The sequence below is a fragment of the Bolinopsis microptera genome, chromosome 6, assembly GCF_026151205.1.
Source record: "Bolinopsis microptera isolate Bmic1 chromosome 6, MBARI_Bmic_1.0, whole genome shotgun sequence".
Classification (NCBI taxonomy): Eukaryota; Metazoa; Ctenophora; class Tentaculata; order Lobata; family Bolinopsidae; genus Bolinopsis; species Bolinopsis microptera.
The window spans coordinates 7803361-7818184 of NC_087077.1; the positions used below are offsets into that span (position 1 = coordinate 7803361).

The 14824-nt window shown below is 36.2% G+C and overlaps 1 protein-coding gene across 6 annotated transcripts in view; it reads left to right on the forward strand.

The window, feature by feature from the left end:
- Positions 1-14824, forward strand: part of LOC134816900 (casein kinase I-like) — a 91568-nt gene that overhangs the window by 46497 nt on the left and 30247 nt on the right. For all 6 annotated transcript variants that reach the window (XM_063825906.1, XM_063825907.1, XM_063825908.1 and 3 more), the window contains exons 2-6: positions 1151-1205; positions 1457-1487; positions 1629-1689; positions 2014-2061; positions 3619-3713. In XM_063825906.1, coding sequence (XP_063681976.1) covers positions 1153-1205; positions 1457-1487; positions 1629-1689; positions 2014-2061; positions 3619-3713 — 288 coding nt within the window. In that variant the 5' untranslated portion in view covers positions 1151-1152. The remainder of the gene's footprint in view (positions 1-1150; positions 1206-1456; positions 1488-1628; positions 1690-2013; positions 2062-3618; positions 3714-14824) is intronic.

The following is a 14824-nucleotide window of genomic DNA, read 5'->3' on the forward strand; positions in this document are numbered from 1 at the left end:
ATATTTATAGGGTTTTAAAAAATTTATATATATATAGATCGCTATAGTATACGTTATACTCCACTGAATGGGTCTGAATTGAATAGGTCTGAATTGAAGGGCCCCCTTAGAAGACTGCATCGAAATTTTTTGGCCTTTTATTTTACTTTTACTTTTATTTAATATCAATCATAGTTTCTCAATCTCTGGACTTTGACATACTCGATTTGGGAGTGTGATCGACCTGATGGAGTCCTTTGCTCACCACAGCCAGAGGGATGTGTTTAACTGGATACATAATTGATATATTGGCTTTAGATATATATATGATAAATAAGGTATTTATCAATTAGGTAATCAATGGTAAGTTAGCGGTTTTAAACTTTGCCTGCCATAAAAATAAGAGGATGGGTTACAGCATGTAAATCTGTATCGTGGTAAAAATATGCCCTACAACCTCAGTATATTTCCCTTATTTGGACTGCAATCTTGCTGCCTGTACTTGGAAGGGATCCTTAAGCCGTAGTACATTACTCCAGTCTGCGCCGTACGTTTATGTAGGCGGGCGGCGCAGACTAGAGGAAATTACACTGTGTAAGCTCATCCAATGTAATGTAATATGTATGTATTACGGTTTTAGTATTAAAGGCATTCGAAATAAAAATAGAGAAAACCAGGGTGGAATTTTTATTCTTTATATGTTTTTTGTATGCTTGTACGACAGATGAAAGGCTTTCATTTAGTGTTAAGACCCATGAACGTCCTTTCAAGTGGAATCTACACCACACTTTAAACAGGAAAGACCTGTCCTTGTATTCTCTGTCTTGCTCATGGAGGATATGGTGTGTAGTTCTAACACCACCTGGGATGCTGGTCTCCAACCTGCAACTTTTTGATACAAAGCTCCTTCAAGCGACCACTGCACTGTACCACAATGTCTCAACAGGCCCTTCTCCTAAAAGCTTTGTTGTCTTCATTTATTTCTTTATTGTTGTTTCAGACGAACCAATTGGGAAAAACAGAAATATCCTATTTTTCACATGTTATTGTGTAACACAGCAAGGTTTATATCATAGACTTGAACTATTATTATTTAAATCAGATTTTCAATTTTGCAAATCTATTTTGCATACCATTTGTATTACCTTGGCCATCAATTTTTCTTACATTCAGATGACAAGTAGTGATAAAAAGGATGAGAAGAAGAATACCAAAGATGGAACAAGGTAAAATGAATCCTTTTCCAAACCGCAAGTTTTTAAAGCCAACTGTCATTTAACACACATTTTTATGGAGAGAATGCATACTCTTGAACTTTGTACATGAGGACAAAAAACGTTATCTAATCTCGATTTTTGATACAATTGTGTGTACTATTAATATTGTCTCATGAATATGACAGAACTAAGTGAAATCAAACTTATTGATGTTTACTGAATTTGATTCTTTTGATTGTGACAATTTTTAATTTTTTCAGGGTGTTTAAGAAAATGTGCCTAGATGGAAAGGTAGGCAGCTTTGTATCATCAGGGTCTTTGTTTAAAATCTATGAAAGTTATTCTAAATATCTTAACTCTGGATCCTCTAATATCATCGATGATTACTATATTAGATTATAAAAATTGTACAGTTAAACATCTTATCGCCAGATATCAACATACATTGGAACAAGAGAGTTTGTTGATCATGTTGGGCACATTGACCCTATCGGTAAGTTTTATTTTTCTATAAACAGGAGACATCTAGTTTAGTGATATCAAGTTTCCATATCAATTATTCCTTCTTTTCTTTAATGAATAGTTCTCTAGAAATGTGAATCCATTCAATAAACTGGAATGCATCATATCATATGCATCCCCGAGACCAGATATTAACCGGCTTATTCCATCTTACAATATACTAAATTAAAACCATTGTTTACTTTATGTTTCAATGATTTGTGCAATTTGTAATCCAGTTTTTATTAACTGAAACCCACCTTATGCCGTTTTAAAAGTATAAAATGTGTTCACATTAATAGCCATATCATTTCAGCGGCCGTTCTACTCATCCATGAGATGGACTGGTTCACAGAAAATAAAGGTAAGAATTAATAATTAAAAAGTCAAAGTTAAGGGGGCAGGGGGGGGTCTTCATGGAAATTTTCTCAAAATCGACTTTTTAGTTGTTTCTAATAGATAGGAGTGATATCTATCAGATGCTTTTAATCCGATAGAAAAATATTGCTCCTAGCAGAAATTATCGCCGGTAGAAGGTCAGCGCTTGTGTGTAATTGTATTGCGCGAGCGATTTTTGATCGCGTGCCCTGAAAATCGAGTCTAAAAATCTATCTCCTCCTACATTTTTTGAGCAATCACCCTCAAACTTTCAGGATATGTTCTAGGGATCATTTAGAAGAGATTGTCCGGGCAAAATTTTGAGATAGGCCTTTAAACATTTTTTATTCGATTTTAAAAATCTTGGACCTCGAAAAATCGTCAAAAAACCAAGTCCAAGATTTTCAAAATCGAATAAAAAATGTTTAAAGGCCTATCTCAAAATTTTGCCCGGACAATCTCTTCTAAATGATCCCTAGAACATATCCTGAAAGTTTGAGGGTGATTGCTCAAAAAATGTAGGAGGAGATAGATTTTTAGACCCGATTTTCAGGGCACGCGATCAAAAATCGCTCGCGCAATACAATTACACACAAGCGCTGACCTTCTACCGGCGATAATTTCTGCTAGGAGCAATATTTTTCTATTGGATTAAAAGCATCTGATAGATATCACTCCCATCTATCAGAAACAACTAAAAAGTCGATTTTGAGAAAATTTCCATGAAGACCCCCCCCTGCCCCCTTAAGAGACTTGGTCATATATAGTTGTAACTGATTAGTAAACCCGAGCTTCGCCCGACCCTGACTCTGACTTACCCCTAATAAAACTGAAGCCATCAAAATTCGAGGTATAAATTACTAGTAAGTATAAAAAAAAGGCCCAATCTGCGCTAGTCATTACTCAATGTGGCTCACAGAGTTTAAATCAAAGAAAATTTAATTATTCCCTTCATATTGGATTTTCAGCTTTTTAAAGAACAAAATGCACTATTCACTCAGACTGAGCCTCATTTCTCTATAGATGTACCCAACTTTTCAGAGCTGTAGTGTAAGCAGTAGCCACTAAAGGTGGTGAAATGTAATATCAATGATGCTGTGTTCTATTAAATTACAGCTCAGTAACTTTGACCATGGGCACATTTCATGTAATACAATTTGCCAATTGCCATGTTACAAACTGCCCCCAAAAGGAGAGGCTCATACTATTTGCTCCATTGTGGAGAATTTGTGTAGCTCACTGACTGACTTATAGTTTATTAATATACATAAACCGTGGTGGTGTGTATAGCAACCTTATAAACGGTAACAACAACCAGCCGATCATCAGCCAGGCCCGGCTAATGACCAATAACCATTAAGAGATTAAGTGTTCGGCAGCTTTAACATGAGGGTTATAAACGGTTAAATTAATTCAAAATGATGAATAATTACAAATTTAATGAATTATTACTTGCTACTAATATGTTACTATTTAAACGTCTCATCAGGAAACTTCGATTTTATTAAAGATAATACTAATAAATATCCGATTTCCTCTGCAGAGTATAAAGTATACGCTGAGATAACTGCTACCTTCCGTTACGGACGCGATGACTTAGACGTGTTAGGGATTAACTTTAAGAAGGATCTCTACACGGTAAGAGATACAATACTTATGTTAAAAATATGTTAAAAATATGTTATAAATATATTACAAATATGTTATAATTAATATGTTATAAATAACATTGACTAACAATAAACGGTATAATATTCTGGTTACTGGTGTTAAGTGGTAGTTTGGTCTACGGTATTTAAAGTTGATACAGTGATATTATAATTATAGTTGCATACATATTATGCACATGCGTGTACTACACATGTATCACATACAAATGAGTCTATATTATATGCGCACTCACATTGTCAACGCACTTTGTTGTGGCCTACATAACTGTCCCGTTGTATAAAAAACTCTGATTTACCGCGGTGTATCTTAATTTATATTACTTAAGTTAAAGTGCCCTACCCTCGCGGGAGAGGAGCAGTTTACTGAAACTACCTGTCAGTTCAATACTTGCATGCATCATTATAATATATTTTACATAATACATCCTCTGCGCTTTTTATTTTATAAGATATAAAGTCCTGGGAAAAAACACATTTTTCACTGAGAAGCTTCCTTTAAAACTGGTTTAATTATTAAAGCAAGCTTCTAGTTTCGGGATAGCCTGTTGCAGGTAACGCCCGATACTAATGCTTATACAGACCAACACAAGTGCAAGTTAGTAGGTAAATATTTACAACAACTTTATTAATATAACACTCCTGCTAGGCATGTGGCACCCATTATGGTAACCATCCATCGAAGTTTTTGCTTTTCGCTGTACTACATTACACTTTATCACTTATTTATCACTTATTTATCACTTATTTATAGCACACTTCACAGTTCACAATCGACCCATCTCTAGACCCAATCATGCAAATGAGTTTTTGTCACCACCACCTACAACAAGAGTCTGTTATCAGCATCACGAACAAAGGATAGGACAAAGAAGACACTCTCTGCCACACTCATAGAGCCTGGCAAACTCTAATCACAGGTTAGTCTGGCAGTGGCTCACACTCTGTTGATATCTCTTTAATGATACTTGATTTTCAGAGCCCTCTCGACTTCCCTAGTTGAGTGTGTCCCACAACCAAGCACATTGCCTAGAAGTCCTACATTATATATTATAATGAACCTGGACATATGTGGCGTGTAGCTCTATAAACCAAAACCAAAACCAAATACTACATTACACAGCTCCCCATTTAAACTGGTTTAAAGAGATTATAAAGTTCCCCCCACTTTAATCTTCTAAACAGATCACATACTATTCTGGTAGTTGTATACCGACGCGGGCCTAGGTCACGCCGAGTATCTCGGAAGTAGTGTTATGTAGTGTTATGTAGTGTTATGTAGTGTTATGTAGTGTTATGTAGTGTTATGTAGTAGTGTTATGTAGTGTTATGTAGTGTTATGTAATGTTATATAGTGAGTGGCAACACTTCAAGAGTGTATAAAACTGTACTTTCTGAATATGGTTAATGTGACCCCCGGCCCCCCCCCCCCCCGGCCCCCTTTACGTGACATGCAGTTGTGCAATTATCTTGAATTTCTTTATATTACTACCTTGTGTGGCTGGCGACCTCATGAGATCCCACGTCATTTGTACGTCATACTGCACGTCAAGATCGTATTGTGTAATATTTATTGAATTTCTGCGGCTATGCTGGACGAAAACTGGTATCTAATTTTTGAAGAATGATAGCATTAAATGTGATATTGACATTAATAAAGAGCATGCGTCAGTCGTTGAACTCACTATGTACGTGTAATAACATATCCTTTCAGTATAAGTGCTTTTGAAGAGAGTTCCATTCAATGATTGAGCGGTAAAACGTGTGGTAGTGCATAGTTCAGGACATTAGTATAGTATAATGTGCATAGTTCAGGACATTAGTATAATATAATGTCGGCTCTATATTAGTGACCGACGTACGGGATGTTGGAACTGGGTGTACACAGTATCTAGGGTAGTGGTCACGTGAGTCACGTCTTTTATGTATCGACAAAGGACATTAAGATAATATATATCAGATATTCTTTTAGATATTCTTTCATAAAAAAAATCATTTTAAAAGAATAACTTACTGTTAAAGGTTTTACAAATTTATGTAATAGAAAGGAGTTCTCTTCCCAAATCATCGAACGCGTTCTCTTATCTGAATCTCTTATTTCCTCTTAAAGGATGCTAATTCTCGAATAAGGAAAGTGCTAAACTTGTAAACTCCCATCCACTGCCCATCTATAATGTGACAGTTTCCAACAGCCAATCTTTAGCAACTAAACCATCTTCTTCGGCAACATGAAATAAAGAAGTTTACAAAGGGTTCAAAGCGTATGCTGTATTGTAAAGAATTTAAAATATTAATATGTCAGAGAAACTAATTTGCTCTTGTTTTAAAAATCCAATCAAGATCTGCCTGCTAAAATTTCTAACAAATGTCTACGAGGGTATAATCAACAGCGATATATATTCCGTTGGAAAATAGGTCTCAAAACTTGATTAAGCCACATAAAACCATAAACCGGTTTTTACCTTTTTTGGCAATTGATTTAAATCAAAATAATAATAAAATCCGCTGACCTGTGTAAATCCTTCACATTGTATAACTATATAAGCATTGGTTATATAGTTACAAATTGATTGCTTGCTACTGCTCTACCTCTAATAGCAAACTCACACTGCATCACGTACATGAATAATTCAATTTAACATGGGCTGCATCCTCTAAATAGTGTACAGTGTACACTAACATGTGCTGTACAGAAGCAAGCAGTACACTTGCTACTACAATGTACGCTTTCTAGAAGGACAGTTACCTTGGCCTAATAACATAATTCTACAATCTCCAATCAACAGTTCCATTAAGCACCATGCACCGAATAATTAGCGTTGTCCAATCACATAGAACCAAGCAGTTATATTACATCACGTGTCTGCTCCTTCCGTCACCGTGTTCCTGCAGCATTTACTGTAATCATCATGAATAATTTACACTTTCGAGGAGAGGAACTTGGTATTAAAATTCCACAATCTTTCTCCAAAATGAGCACTTTAAACTCATCATTAACTACGTTAGTTCCTCTCTGACCTTTTATGTCATAATGAGAGAAATCAAAAATTTTGACAATGTAGAAGTCTTTCTCTTTGCAGTAAACGCAGGTATTATGGTATTTTGTAAGACGAGGAGTAGAAATATGCTGCAAGATAAGCTATGCGCGATATATTTCAGTACTTGAAAATTCCTCCGCTTTTGTTCTATTTACTCTCGCTACAACCACGTTAGTGACATACAAAGACAGTGTCCTGAACCGCTGCATTGTATCAATATAATATAATAGTACATTCTGCATTAGCACATAGGGCACGAACCTCTCAAAGCGTGCTGCATAATGGAGCGTGGCTTGTGCAACCAAAAATAGCATCCTGTCATGTACCTCTTTCACTTGATTCTTTAGAATGCTGCAACGTCTCGATGGAACTTTGACTGGGAGACTTTGGATTCAATGTTTTGGGAGTTCATTTCATGCTATGTTTTATTTGGAGTGAAATGATTAAATTGGGCAATCTCATCTAGTACATAGCGCTAAGGATAATGCCAAGATAAGCCTGCACATATTACATGCACATATTACATGTATAATATGAGATGAGCTGAATAGCACGTAGATTTAAGTGCCTGCCGGCATTTGCCATCTCCCACACGAAGCTGTCTCGCATGAACACGTCGTGGTTTTTGCGACAAGCAATGGTTTTTGTGGAAAGTAAGACGGGGCTACATCCTGTAAACACCCTGAAGTAGTTGCAGTCTAAGTATGAGGTGTCCTGCATGTCGAGGGAGAGAGGAATGAGAGACAGAGGAATGAGTTGAGGAGTTTTTACAAAATATACAGTAATTCCTGCTGTCGCCGCGGGGTTGTCTAGACATTGTCATACCTTCTACTTCATGCAGGAGTTCATCCAAGAGCTACAGATTTAAATACACGAAGGTTGGTGTTATGACAGTAAACATGCTTCCAGAACTTGAACTAATTGAGTTAGTTTTTATCCACACTTCTGATCATTATTCTAAATTTGGAGAAGAAGATACCTTCCAGATCAGAGTTCAACTTTGAGAGTTGAGGTCATAAAAGGTTGTGACAAATCTTTAAAGTTTATTTCATTTTGATTCTGCATTTGCACCGGTCTGAAAGGGTTCAAAGTCACTCGCCGAGGGCGGAACATATTGGATCGTATCAGACAGTTTCACCTATTTTACTTACAATACTTCTGCATCTGAGTAACGCCATCTCCAGAGAACAAGGTACCTTACCTGCTGCGCCATTACATTATGATATTATATAATTATAGTTACTGAGTATCACCAAGATGTTACTGATTTCCTTTGTCAAGAGAGTCTCCTTCAAGCCTTTAATTATTATAATGCAAACAGCCACCATACTATAACCATACAGTACGTGATGGTGGTCACGTGATGGTGGTCACGTGACGGTGGATCATAACGACCTGTTTTTTTCTTTTCTAGCGAATAAATCGGTAGTGTTACTTGATGAGATAAATTTTGGAATAAAACTGTATGGCTTTTTAAGCAAAATCCGGTGAATTTAATTTCTGAGTTCTTGAAATTCTTCAGATCATAATGAACCGGCGAGATATAATCGATGATATCTAAACAGTACTGTATCAGCCCTAAAAGTTATGATTGTTTAAACATAATATCTTATGAATGAATAAGGAATAAGGATATCTCTTCTCCTTTGAAGTTTCTATTCACATAAATGCTGCATATATGATATAATGTAAGGGATCCATCGCACGATTCTTTGTCGAATTGAACGAGTAAACAATTCTATTGAACTTAAACCTTTGATCGGCAAACTTCAATAACAGCGGGTTTCGTGATATCTAAATATATACTTTAAATAATAATACTACTGATAATAGTACTAAAATCATAAAACTATCATAGGTATAAATTGAATAATACTAATAATGACTAATGTACTACTTATATACCTAATTATACTAATTTTGGGTTCAAATGTTTATCATTCATGGCATCTATTATTCTTGGGAACAGGAAGCCAGGAATCCTGGCTTTGAATGTATTAATGAATTATAGAATAACTGATGACTGATGACACGTTAACCACCCGCGCGCGCACCCCTCTATAAAACTAAACGATATCTATTTCAAAGCTTCACAAACATCTGGAGCTATTTGTGTACTGCAATTCTGTTTGTATAATATACAATATGCCGATACAATATACACATATTTAACATTAGGTTGTACATCAGCTATCAGGAATATACCCGGCCCTAGTTTGAGTCAACATCTAACTATGCTAATATTACATAATATTACATAATATTATATAACATTACATAACATGGATGTTGAGCAGAGACTAGATTAGTCGTCAATATGTCAATCGGACAGTAAGAGCGGTTAAGCGTTGTAGTCTGTGGTTGTAGTCTGTGGTTGTAGTCTGTGGTTGTAGTCTTTGGTTGCAGTCTGTGGTTGTAGTATGTGGTTGCAGTCTGTGGTTGTAGTCTGTGGTTGTAGTCTGTGGTTGTAGTCTGTGGTTGTAGTATGTGGTTGCAGTCTTTGGTTGCAGTCTGTGGTTGTAGTATGTGGTTGCAGTCTGTGGTTGTAGTCTGTGGTTGTAGTCTGTGGTTGTAGTATGTGGTTGTAGTCTGTGGTTGTATTCTGTGGTTGTAGTATGTGGTATAGTAGGCTGTCGCCTGGTTTATTGGCAAATAGCGTAAGATCGTTGATATCATTTTGCAATATGCTATGCAATAAGCTCTGTCAAAATAGATAGAGGTCCAAGAAGGAACGAGGTGCAATGATTGTCAGGGACTTAGCTCACTGCAAAATTGAAAGCTCTGATTATTTTGAGAGTGGGTTATGAAGTGCGACGTTTGAAGTTCCTTCTCACCTGGAATTTGACTTACTTGGCTTTGACATCGTTTCCAAAGGAACTCAATGTTGTAGTGAACTCAGAGCTATCCTATTTCAGATACGGTCTTGATCATTCATTTTTTATAAATAGGCAATAACATGGAGCTCTAGTAATTTGACCTAAGTATCGCATGGAACAGGGATGTTATAACCCACAAGTTAAATACTCCTCCGAGCTGAGAGTTGACGGGTTATGATCATATTTGTGAGTGTTCAGTGTTCATACGTCACAAACAAAACATCACAACCGTAATATTAACTATTAGTGTCCTGCTACTCAGCGCGTGACTTGGCAACAGTTTGGCGTATATTACTGAGTTCAGTGCAGTTGGTAACTATATTGTAATTATATTGTAACTCCAGCTCATATTACAGTCACTCCCTCACTCTCCTAACTCTAAGATTCCCAGCCCCTAGACCTGAACCGCTTCCCTTGCTTCACTCGCCTCAAAATCTTACGAAAAACCTGGAACATACAAATAATACGAAAGGTTTCATTGCATTAGCAGCATTATTTCTACGTGAAAGCTGACGTAAGCCCCCCACTAGAGCGTTTATAAAGAAAGTTCTAAAGAAATAAAATCTCTGACCTGCTAATTGATGAACAACGTCACACCAGAGTCATTACTTTCCCTTGCTTTGTGTATCAGGATACTGTGAACCACTTGCAGTAGACGTGCTGCTTGGGCAGGAACTTAAATCTGGTGTCTTCAGAACTGATACAGCAACAACTTTAATTTTATCTAGTAATATGGTAGTTTAGATGTTAGTTTAGATGGCAGATATAGCTCTTAAAATGCAAACTTTTATTTTACTATCCTATTATACTGACACAGAGCCCAATGTATATTAAAATTAAGGCCAGTATACATTATTGATTATGTTGAGTATATTATTGCCACCCAATTGATAAACGTTCGTGTGCGTCACAACACATAAAAGGGATCAACAGTTATAATATAATATTGGTTATTGCTCTGCTCACTCTCAAGCTTCATTACCACACTGCCTCTTGCACTGTCTTGCTTGGTAACTCTATTATTCATCTCAGATATATCAATAATGACGTATCTTGCTTGAATGATTATATAAGGAGACGAATTAGACATCAAGTTTAGACAAATCGAGGCTAACTGGTCAATGTTAATGTCACAAAACGAGATGCAAAACGACTCATAACATAATAGGGGGGGGGGGGGGGGGGGGTGACACGTCCGCCTATGTCCGCTTATCTCATTGAATCCAAAAAGGACAGGACAGGACATAGGCAGACGATAGCGGACAATAAAATTTGTTAAAATTTTGCAACATTTTGTTTAAATTTGTTTAAATTTGCTAATTTGTTAAAAGACAGGGTGATACTTTTTCAAAAAGTTATATTTTCTGTGGTTCACCCTGTACCCTGCTGTATATCCTGTTTAAAAGGCCAAGGTATTTTAAGGACGTGCGAGAAATTGTTGTTCAAAAAAATAAGTAAAAAAACGCAATCTTGTTATGCTTACATAATAATGTTGCGCTGAATACATTATGTAACCCAGTCGCGTAAATTCGATTAACCAATACAACTTTCTTAGCCTTCAATTATAAGTGTTACATTCATAAATATATTGCTGTGTATAAATTGTGTTGCATTTGGAAGGGAAACACACAATAAGAGGCTTGGATTCTTCGTGAAACTGCATCATGAGAGCCTCAAATTATTTGTAATATTATAGTATTGATGAAAGTATTAAAACTTATCAAGTGTGTGCAAAATGTTATCATTTTTTCCAAACGTCATAATATCAAAAGCGAAAGTTGAAATTCTAGCGAACGAAATTGAAAATTAGAAGTCTCCATTCTGGAAACTTCAAGTTTACTCACAGACTAGTTACAGACTACTCACGGCTAATTATGGTGCTGTTAAATAATTATGACAGAGTTGGAATAAGTCTACAACCAGAAAAACGGCAGATAATCTGCGGGGACATTTTTGGAAGAGCTGACCTTTTTTAGGGCATAGGGGGGAAATTAATCTGCGAGGAAAATTAAAACTTTCTGTGCGTGAGGGGATAAATCAAATTATGAGAATGGTGATAGATCTCATGCGATGAAATCAGAAAACACCTTGGGTATATATACTTACCGTGTAGTGTATAATGTAATATAGTCCGCCTCATTGAGACAAAATCTCAGAGTTAAAACTAATTCCAGTAAATTCAAATCTCCATAATTACAATGTTACCTGAGCCCCTCAGCCCACTGCCATAGCTTGGCTCCTCAACCTCTTTGAAGAATCGCACTACCCTCAATAATCCGAAATAAACTTAGTGCAGCCCCTCCCCATCATCAGTAACAACATAAGGTCCATATTACCAATATTTACCATGTCATCGTCCCTGAATATTTACTCCTTTAGAATATCAACTCATTAAGAAATATCTACACTCTTCCTAGCACCTGTCTTGTAATGGACTTGTTTTGGTTACATTTTAATTAATTTGAGGCTGATGAGTTGTGTTTGTAATATATAGTACTAGTAGTACGAGTTTACGTGTAAGCCTTGTAACTGTAAAGTGTAAACTTGTGGACATGTTATGTCTGCGTTTTTATACATGCTAGGGTTTTTTGTAAATGTATCTAATATATACTGCAACTGGTGTTATTATTTTATATACAGAATAATGTTATATCTACCGAATCTACTACACAATAGTTTGGATATATCTTGATGTATAAAGATATACAAGTGAAAAGTAGAAAAGTAGAAAATCTTTTTATTTTACAGCTGATGTGAAAGTAAAAGTGAACTTTTCTCACTGTTCGGTAAATCATTCTTAAAAATTAGACCATCGGAATATTTTTTTAACAATCTGGTTCCCTCTAAATGTTTACCTGACTAAGGATAAGACTGGTTTCTGGCCTTGTAATTTTCCTTGATATTTATTGTTCAATCCGTCTTTAGGTTTACTAATCAAGGATACAGTGTGAACACGACTGTTTTAGTGAAGATAATAACGTCACGTAGTCACGTAGTCTAGTAACTCAAGTTATCTTAAATCTGCTTTATCGCCGACTTTTTAGATTTTAACAGGACGCATGGAACCTTACTAGAACGTTACAAACGATCTGGTTTTTAAATTATAAATGGCGGAAATTTCGGTAACGCCACCGAAAATAATTCGTCTGAAAATCACTCTAACCGGCTGGTCCTTTTATAAGGGGTAATTATAAAATGTATATTATTTTACTTTTTAATGTTGATGTAGTCATGCAATGACACAATATGTTAGCTGGTCATTGGTCAAAGGGCCGGGGTAGCTAAGAGAATGAGTGCGCACATATTATGTAATTATAAATTAATTATGCAATTATTAAGTAATTATACAATTATCGTACATATGCAACCTCATGCAGCTTCGCTCTTTGTAATTGCAATTTATCACGCGAAAGTGAGGTGGAAGCAAACGCGAAATGTGCATAACATTGCTGCGGACATTGTCTTTAGCCTCTACCTTCAGAAATTAAGAGTGCTAGGAGTTGGTGAAACTAACCAATTAGGTCACAGTGTTAACACCACGTGACCCCCTGATAAACCAATCACACAACAAGAGGTGCAGGCTCCAGGCTTCCAGGCTTTAGGTTCTACTTATTATTATTATTTATGAATTCATGTGATTCCCTCTTTGAACATCTGTTATTTAACAAGTTGTCCACCGCACTCATGACTACGCAACCTCGTCACACATTCGAATAGATGCGACATTTCTACAACGACTTGTGAACTTCATCTAGCCGTCTTCATCATTCATCTATGCTTTATCATTAATTTATCTGTACGCTTTATCATTTAATATTCATGCCTTATCACCAATGACCATCCTATATATCACAATTTCATACGCGCGTGATCTCGCAAAACCACTGCTACAACCACCTTGTAACGTCTAGATAATGGGATTCTATATAAGCTCTTGCAGATATTGGCTCTGCTTTGTAATTAATCAAGTTAATTGGTCACGTGTCCACCATTTCATTGTTACGTCCCACCATGTACCCACCACTGCAGCACACACACACGCGCTAACACGTGGTTGGAGACGTGGTTATTAATCGTTACTAGGTATAATAACCAGTATCTTGTAAGGGCAGGATCTTATCTAAATATTGATATTATATAATAAATAACAAAGTACAGGGACCAGGGATTAATTTCTCTGTACGATTGTACGTGTCTCTCCACTATACTTATATATAACTACACTACTTATATGTAACTACACTACTTTGCATTAAATTTGCATTTAATTTGAAAATTCTAAAGATACCGAAAGGCGAAATAAAAGATCGTGATATTATACCACGAACGTAGAATTTATTGCTAGAAGTATGTAGTTGGAAATCAAGATAATGAAAATCTTAGACTTGACATGACAGCAGGGCTATGCTAGTATGCCACTGTCCGGACAATGGCTTCTTTGTGTCATGTCCATCTTCTCATACTCATGTTGATAAGGAACACGTACAACATCTTCCTTACATTTTAATTGGCACACATCCAAATAAAGGACAACTATTTAACAGGACAACTTCACTTGACAGTATTATCTAGAGTAAAACGTCACGTACACTTGACAGTTTGCACTATCCACTGTATGCCAGTATGCCACTGTATTATATAATATGTATAAACGTGTACAGTGTACTACACTGACAAACTAATGGTTATCACCAGTTGATATAGCTCCACTCTCTAAAGTCTAGAACCCAGGTGACAAAAAACATGCCGTTCTTCTGTGGTCATTTGTCTACATCTAGATCATGAATTTGTTGTAGTATAGTTAATAATAATGTACATTGTAGTTACAAGGCTTGAAGTCTTGGTTAATTACATCACGAGAGCCTGTAAAACATCATGAAAGATCTGACCAATGGCAGGCTGAGGACGAGTTTAAGATACTCGTCTATGTCCTATGATATTGATACATAGTACATGCATCGCATCATCGCATGTTTACATATTATGATATGTCCCGTTAAAATGAGAATATTTAACAGTTTCGGGTGGTGTAAGTGAGTTGAAGTTTAAAACCGGTTTCGATTCCGCACCTGCCTACGTTGCATTTTTTTTATCTGCGGCAACTTTGAGACACAAAACACCGAAATTAAGCTGAACAATTCGCCAAGTTTGCAGCCTGTAGTCACTCT